The sequence below is a fragment of the Microtus ochrogaster genome, chromosome 6 (assembly GCF_000317375.1).
Source record: "Microtus ochrogaster isolate Prairie Vole_2 chromosome 6, MicOch1.0, whole genome shotgun sequence".
Classification (NCBI taxonomy): Eukaryota; Metazoa; Chordata; class Mammalia; order Rodentia; family Cricetidae; genus Microtus; species Microtus ochrogaster.
In genome coordinates this window covers 11331030-11339657 of record NC_022013.1, presented here as the reverse complement: position 1 = coordinate 11339657, position 8628 = coordinate 11331030, and the positions used below count along the sequence as shown (strand labels likewise).

General features: G+C 50.1%; 1 protein-coding gene across 1 annotated transcript in view; it reads right to left on the bottom strand.

The window, feature by feature from the left end:
- The window catches only part of Ralb (RAS like proto-oncogene B), a 33364-nt gene that overhangs the window by 2445 nt on the left and 22291 nt on the right, over nt 1-8628 (bottom strand). The window contains exons 3-4 of the mRNA XM_005348301.3: nt 6483-6691; nt 3562-3739 (exon numbers count right to left, since the gene is read on the bottom strand). Coding sequence (XP_005348358.1) covers nt 3562-3739; nt 6483-6691 — 387 coding nt within the window. The remainder of the gene's footprint in view (nt 1-3561; nt 3740-6482; nt 6692-8628) is intronic.

Genomic DNA, 8628 nt, shown 5'->3' with positions numbered 1-8628 from the left:
ATATGGCAGCATGAATAGGCACACACACACACACACACACACACACACACACACACACACACACACGAATGAATGCCTTTGTAAGTGACAGCCCCTCCCCAAACCCTACTCTAAAAGCGGCCAGGGGCAAATCTGAGAAAGCAGGGGGATGGGAAGTAGGAAGGCAGGCTTCTGCACTGGAGAGCTGGGGAGGACAGGGAAAGGGAAGTCTCATCACAGAACTTCTCCTCACCTTCCCCTACACCCAGCCCCACACCTCCCCCCCCCACCCCGCCCCTTCACCCCACTGCCAAGAGGAATTTTATCAGGAAAGACAAGCAGGCCTTATCACTGGCCCATGAGGTTTGGGTTTTGCCCTCTGCTACCACAATCACCAAAGGGCTGATTACTCTCAAGCAGACAAAATATCGTGCTGCGAAGACACACTGCAGATTTCCCACAGAAACTGGAAGCGTGACAAGGAACACAGGCTTTTTTATCTCCACCAAGATCTGGTTCTCAGACACAGACCAAGGTGAACAGCAAGCTAAGGGCTAGGGTCGTGGCTCGGTTGTCTGAGTACCTGCCTGGCGTGTACAAGACCCTAGGAATGATTCCCCAGCATGACGTAAACCAGGCCTGGTGGTACAACCTGTAACCCTAGCACTTGGGAGGACAAGAAAATCAGAGTCTTTCTCGGCTGCATACAAGCTGGAGGCCAGCCTAGGATAGATAAGGTCCTGTCATTTTTTTTTTAATAAAGAAAAAATTTAAAAAACAAACAAGAAAGAAAGAAAAACACAAGCCATGCGTGATACCACCAATCTAGAAAGGTTCAAAATCAAGGTCATCCTTTACAGAACAAATTTGAGACCAGCCTGGGCTACACGAATTACTGCTTCAAAAACCAAGCAAACCAAGACTGCTTTTCTGGTGTGCCACTCCATATGAGCTTACCACGAGTACCAGGTACAGGAAGGGAACCCCAAGAGTCTCAGACTGACCTCTACACCCCCTAAGCTAGCCACAGCCACCAGTCAAAGTGACAGCCGTCTGTTTCATCCTAAGTTAAAAGGCAGGGGAGATGCGTGGGTGTGTTCAGCTGAAACGCCACCTGCACTCACCACAGCCTTTCTAAGGAAATCAGTACTGCCTTCGGTTAGAAGTCCCCGCTGGGTCGCCTGGCAGGTAAAAGCTCGTCCAGGGAGAGGAGGGGGAGACGATGTATAACACCCCAAACACAAGAGACCCCAGAGACTCGAATCTCATCACCTCAAAAGCAACATCAGCATTTTCATGCCGAGAAAGTCTTTCTCTTTTTGTTTTGTTGTTGTTCTTTAGACAAGGTCTCCTTATGTGGATCAGGCTGGTCTTGAATTCAGAGATCCACCTGCTTCTGTCTTGTGAGTACTAGGATCCAAGGCTGACGCCACCATAACCAGACAGCCCTCTTGGGTTGTAAAAAATAAAAGGCTTGGGAGGCAGAGACCAGCCAGGACTGCACTGGGTGACCATGTCTCTAATGTGTCCCACCTCCTCCTCCAGAGAAGATGAAGGATACCCTGTACTTTCCTCAGCTAGGAGATGATGGGAGGAGAACAGAAGTCTGAGCATCGCAGGAAGCAGGGGGAGAGTTCAGATCAGAATATAAAAAAAGGCAGTTGCTGGGTGTGGCAGCTGGTGGAGCACTGTCCAGTAGATGCCGAGTCCTGGGTCCCACGCAGACACCATGAATCAGGTGCAGGGCTCCGCACCAGTAATTCTAGTGCTTGTTACACAGAGGGTCATATGAGAGCCTGTCTATAGACAGACAGGCAGATAGGGAGAGAGACAGACAGACAGAGCGAGTCAGGGAGATGGCTCAGTGAATAAGGAACTTGCTGCCAAGCCTGGCAACTTGAGTTCAATTCCCTGGGGCCCACATGATGAAGGAGAGAACCCATAGATTGACCGACCTCTGACTTCCACATGTGTGCTGTGGCATGCAAGTACACAGTTGCACAAATGGGTCCACACACACACACCAAGAAACAAATGCAATTTTATTTATTTATTTTTTTGAAATATTTATTTATTTATTTATTATGTATACAATATTCTGTCTGTGTGTATGTCTGCAGGCCAGAAGAGGGCACCAGACCTCATTCCAGATGGTTGTGAGCCACCATGTGGTTGCTGGGAATTGAACTCAGGACCTTTGGAAGAGCAGGCAATGCTCTTAACCACTGAGCCATCTCTCCAGCCCCAACAAATGCAATTTTAAAAGCAAATCAATTCCTAACTAAGACAACAAAAAAGTAGCTGATGAAGAAACACAATTCACCATACCCCAGGCTACCCAGAGGTGTGCTGTCAACACTGGCCCCTGCTCAAAGCCAAGCCCTCAGCTGGGCAGTGGTGGAACAGGCCTATAATCCCAGCACTTGGGAGGGGAGGGGGAGGCAGAGGCAAGCAGATCTCTGAGAGTTCGAGGTCAGCCTGGTCTACAGAGTGAGTTCCAAGACACAGAGAAATCCTGTCTTAGAAAAAAAAAATGCTAAGCCCTCCTCTGAATGGGACATCTCCTAATGTTCCATTGAGAGTGCTCAGCTCTCCTCAGAACCAGCTGAGTGAACCTGGGAAGGCAGAAAGCAAGGGGCGATGGCATCCCACAGCACCAGCCTGTGTGTGTGAACTATGGTGCGAACTGAGAAAAAGAGGAGACAGAGAAGGGATCTGTAGCTAAGCACAATCTGGCGCAGACACGGCCTTTCCGCCTGTCGTGGCTCTGCACTGATTTCACAAGTCCAGGACATGAAGCAAGAGCCCACACTACAGCGTGTGAAAACAGAGAGAAGTTCAGCTGTGAGGTGCTTACTTCAAGTGTGTGGTAACACCCTGAACTCTGATGTAAAAGGAGAACACGGGGGCTCCCCCCATGCCAGCACTGTATAAATGGTGTGGTGGTACACGCCTGCCATTGCAGCAAAGGAGTGTAGGGGTGGGGCTGGAAGATCAGAAGTCAAGGTCCTCTTCCGCTACACCTGGAACTCTAGGCTAGCCTGTGTGAAACTCTCACAAAAAGAGAGAAAAAAGACAGAGAAGAGCAGAAGAAAAAAGAAAAACAGAAAATGACAAACCATCGCGGTGATCAAACCCACAATGCCAGCACTTGGATCTGGGGGCAGAGCAATCAAACTTCAAGGTCATTAGGAGACACTGTCAGAAAGAAAGAAGAGAGGAGCAGGCAGAGGAGGAGGAGTGGCGCTGGCAGCTGGGGCAGCTGCAGAGCTGGCTCCGTGGTTAGGAAGACGACCACTCTTGCAGAGGGCCACTACCCACGTCACAACAGCTTCCAGTTCCCAGGACCCACAGCAGACAGTTCACAACCACCTGCAACTTCAGTTCCAGGGCTTTCGATGATCTCTTCTGACCTCACTGAGTGCCTACGCTCACATGGCATACACACACACACACACACACACACACACACGCACGCACGCACGCACGCACGCACTCACGCGCGCGCGGCTTAAAGCTAAACATCAAGCAAATGAGACAGATGGCTGGGTCTTCCAAGAACCCCCCCAGAAGCCACGCTACCTTGTCCACATTGGCACGGGTCTTGGCTGATGTCTCCACATACTGCACACCCCACTCCTCAGCTTTGCCCCGGGCCTCGTCCACGGGCACTTGCCTCCGCTCCTCCAGGTCAGACTTGTTGCCCACGACCAACAGGGGTATTTTATCCTCCTCGGCCTTGACTCGGAGGATCTGTTCCCTGTGGGGGAGGCGTCAAGAACACGGTGAAAAAAGCTAGAGAGCAGCCAGTGAGATGGTTCAGCAGATAAGGGCGCTCACCTCCACGCCTGATGACTTGTGATCCACAAGGTGAGTGCTGAAAATGACACCTGCGATTGTCCCCAACCTCCACGCAAGCACTGAGGTGTGACAGTGCACACACAGACACACAAAGGTGTTTTGTTTGAAAGCCAGCATAGCGTAAGAAGTAACTTTACAAGCAGCTGACAGTGTGCCTGGGTGCTTACAAGCACATCTGACAAGCTTGGAAAGGAACAGGAGAAACTGCTCTATTTGGGGAGTATTTCAAATGGGTCTCCACGGGCCTGGGCTTTCCCAGGCCGGCCCTCAGCTTCCCACCATCATCTGGTCTCTCTCCATCTGAGGTCTCTCTACCCCACACTCCTACAACAGAGAAGCCTGCATCCCCACAGGGTTCCTGATTTATGGGGAAAAAGAAAGAGGTGGACAGGGAGGGGAGAAGGAAGGGAAGGAACCCTCTGGACTCTCAGGAATTGAAACAAACTGAAAGGTGCTGGGGTGTGGGGCAAGGCAAGCGCTAGCCTTGCATGCACAGAGCCCGACCTAGGTTCCGTCTCCAGTACCCTACAGGCGGGGCATGGGGGCACATGCCTGTAACCCCAGGACTCGGTGGAACCAGAAGTTTCAGGGGCATCTTGGCTACATAGTAAGTTTAAGGCTAACCTGGTCTGTATGAGACACCACCTTTAAAAAAAAAAAAAAAGGCAGAAAAAAGCAAAAAAAAAAAAAACAGGATCTGAGAGCTGGCTCAATGATTAAAAGTAACCTGATTTGATTCCCAGCACCCACGTGGCAGCTCATAATTGTCTTTAACTCCAGTTCCATGGATCTGATGCCCTCTTCTGGACTTGGCGGGCTCTGCAGGCTCCTGCTGCACAGACGTACGAGCAAGCAAATCACAGTGGGACCAGGACCTGACCCTGACGCAAGAACTGCCTCTTTGGAACCCATTTCCTAGGAAGGTACACCTTGCCCAACCTTGATTCTAGGGGGAGGAGCTTGTTCCTGCCTCAGCTTGATATGAAGCTTTGTTGACTCCTATGGGAGGCCTTACCCCTTCTGAATGGAGACAGAGAAGGAATGAATGGGGGGGGGTGCAGAAGGGAGGTGGGGAGAGGGAACAGGAAGAGAGGAGGGAGGGGAAACTGTGGTTGGCGTATAAAATAAACAAACAAAAATAAATAAATAAAAACCAAAAATCCCATCATCAAAGTCAAAGCAACAGCTTGCAAAAATGTTTAATAATCCCAATACAGGGACAACGGAGTAAAAAAGCAGTGTGTGAGTGTGAGTGTGTGCGCGTGAGTGTGTGTATGTGAGTGTGTGAGTGTGAGTGTGTGTATGTGAGTGTGAGTGTGTGTGCGTGAGTGTGTGTATGTGAGTGTGTGCGTGAGTGTGTGTATGTGAGTGTGTGTGCGTGGGTGTGAGTGTGTGCGCGTGAGTGTGTGCGCATGAGTGTGTGTATGTGTGTGCGCGTGAGTGTGTGTATGTGAGTGTGAGTGTGTGTGCGTGAGTGTGTGTATGTGAGTGTGTGTGTGTGTGTACCCTCAATGGCCTCAAAAGTCAGACTGTGAAGAGGACACAGTTGTGACCACAGGAGTGACAAGAGTGCTATCCCTGTAGAAACTTCCTGATACGATCAAAACACCTGCAAAGGGAGGCAGCTGCTCATGCTGAGACCCCTCTATCCTGCATATACACAGAGTAGTTGCAGGAAACCAGGACCACAAGGACAACCGACAACCAGAGGTCCTATCATATTGTCTGCCTTCTTTACTAGCTAGATTGGCTGAGTTCAGCCCTTGGCGCCTCCCTGGCTAGCGGAGCGGCCTTCCAAATCCCGAAAAATGGCCAGCTGTCTCCCTTTACCTCAGTGGGTCACCTGACTTCCTGACAAGAAAGAGCCTGCAGAAGCCTGCAGTCAGGCTAAGCTGACTCAGCCAGGAAGAGGGCCTGGCACCAAGCCTGACTGCCTGAGTTCAAGTCCTGGAACCAACCCACACGGTGGAAGAGAATCAACTTCAAGTCTTCCCCTGACTTCCACATATCCCCTGTAGCACAAGTACACGTATACATGTGAGCACATGCCTGTATGCGCACTTACACTCACAGACACACGGTGGCTGGAGAGCTAGCTCAGTGGTCAAGAGCACTAACTGCTCTTCTAGAGGGCCCAAGTTCAATTCCCAGCTCACAACCTTTTGTAACTCCAGTCCCAAGGGATTTGATGCCTCTTCTGACTTCCACAGGCATCAAGCATGTATGTGGTACACAGATATACATGCAGACAAAACATCCATACACAGAAAATAAATAAAAATAAAAGTAAGTCAGGTGTGGTGGCACACACCTTTAATCCTAGGACTCTGAAGGCAGTCGTAAGTTGATTTCTGAGTTCAAGGCCAGCCAGATCTACCGAGGGAGTTCTAGGACAGCCAGGGCTCCATAGGGGCCCTGCCTTGAAAAACCAAAACAAACAAACAAGTCTTTAAAAAAGAGATCCTACGACATGAATGCACCAAGGTGCATGGTAGATGGAAATGTACCGAGACTCAGAAACCCTGTGGCAGAGTTTCTCCTCATCACAGGCCCAGCTGTCTCCAGTCTGCTCAACTCAGGTCCCTGGAAGCCTCAGTCCCGTGGCTGGGGGATCAAGGACGCAGCTCTCCCCTTCAACGCACCTGAACTCGGCTGTGGCAGTGAAGGACTCGTGCTCGGTGATGGAGAACACAAGCAGAAAGCCTTCTCCGCTGCGGAAGTAATTGTCTCGGATGGCCGCGTAGTCCTCCTGGCCAGCTGTGTCCAGAATGTCTATCTGAACCTCTTCTCCGTCGAGGACCACCTTCTTCCTGTAACTGTCAGCTTTGGTGGGCTCATAGTCTTCTACAAACTGGAGAAGCAGTCAGAAGTAAGGACTACAGCAGGACCCTGATGCTACATCTGACTCCACATTCCAGATCAGCTTCATACTGGCTGAGAGCCTGCAAGTTGTTACATCTTGAAGGAGACACCGAAGGATGCGATTCATCCTTCTGAAGGATGCAATCCATACATCCTTCTGAGACAAGGTCACACTATGTAGCTCAGGCTGGTCTTGAACTCCTAGCCTTCCAAATGCTGGAATTACAGACATGCCCACCACACTTGGGAACCCTTCCTTTCTCTACTCTAATACGCGCAGATAGCCCCATTTGCAGATGAGAACGCCTAGTATCAAGCAGCACTCTTGGTGACATTATCGTCAATACAGTGTAAAGTATAACACAAACAATGGAAAAGGTGAGACATGGAAGCCTGGATTCATAATGGACAGAAGTATAAAAATCATCCCAAAGGAATTTGGCGAGGGGAACCAGAAGCTTAGAATAAAACCAATGGTGGGGGTGGGGGCGGGGGTGGGCGGTGTTAGGAGATGGTGTTGAGCCCCACGTAAACATTTAAAAAAACAGCAAAGAAGGTCAGAGGGCTGGAGAGATGGCTCAGCGGTTAAGAGGACTTACTGCTCTCCTAGAGAACCTGAGTTAAGTTCCTAGCACCCTTGGGTGGCTCACAACTGCCTGCAACCCCAGCTCCAGGGATCCAATGCATCCAGCCTGCATGAGCACCTGCACTCACACACACACAATCACACACGCGGGGGCACATGATTAAAAATAATAAAAATAAATCCTACATGGGAGCAGTCCATGTATATGATCCCAGCACTGGGATGTGAAGACGGACACTGGAGCTCACTGGCCAGCCAAGTCCTGCCTCTTCAGCGAGCCCCAGGCCAATGAGACCTTGTCTCAAACCATGACTGCGAGTGTTCTCTGACCTCCACAGGCACAAAAGCATGTGTACATGCAGGCATGTGCACACACACACACACACACACATCTACACACATGCACATGCACACACACGTGAGTAAATAAACAAATCAGTCAAGCACTGCGAGCAGACATGAGAACCTTATTACCTTGAAGTAGAGAAGGCCTTTTTAACTATGACTCAAAGTCCAGAAGCCATGTAAAAAAAAATATGATAAATTAGATTCCCAAGAATGAAAGACAACAGAGGCCCAAGAGAGCACAGCACAAAGGCAGGCACCAAACAGAAGATTTGCACTCTGTGCACAGAGCATGCTTTCCTCTCTGCCATGCGGGTGGGGAGGCACCGGCATCCAACAGAGAACCTCAGAACCAGAGAGCACAGAGATGCTGTCTTCACTAGTGCAAAAGGAAGGGAGGGAGGGGGGAAAGGAGGGGGAGGGAGGGGAGGGAGAGGAGAGGGAGGGGAGGGGAAGGAAGGAGGGAAGGGGACAAGAGAGAGAGGGAAGGGGAGGGAGAGGAAAGGGAGCAAGGGGAGGGAAGGGGGAAGGAGAGGGATGGGAAAAAGGGAGGGGAGAAGAGAGAGAAGGGGGAGGGAGGGGAGAAGAGAGAGAAGGGGGAAGAAGGGGGAGGAAGGGGAAAAGAAAGAGAGCGAAGAGGGAGGGAGAGGAGAGGAAGGGGAAGGGGAGAGGGAGAGGGAAGAAGGGAGGGAGGGGAGAAGAGGGGGAAGGGGGAGGAATACAGATTATTACAGATGTATATAAGGATGCATCTCACAAAAAGACGAAACAAATTCAAAAGCTGCTAAGAAGAAAAATAGAAGCAAATTAACCTTCCTAAAGGTTTACTTGGTAATGGAGACACAGAAAAAATTAACTAGTTAATGACACTTTAGCCAAATATTTTGATAAAATGAACTCCCCTTTATGAACTTTTTAAAATTACATTAAGTGTGTGTGTGTGTGTGTGTGTGTGGTGTGTGTGTGTGTGTGTGTGTGTGTGTGGTGTGTGTGTG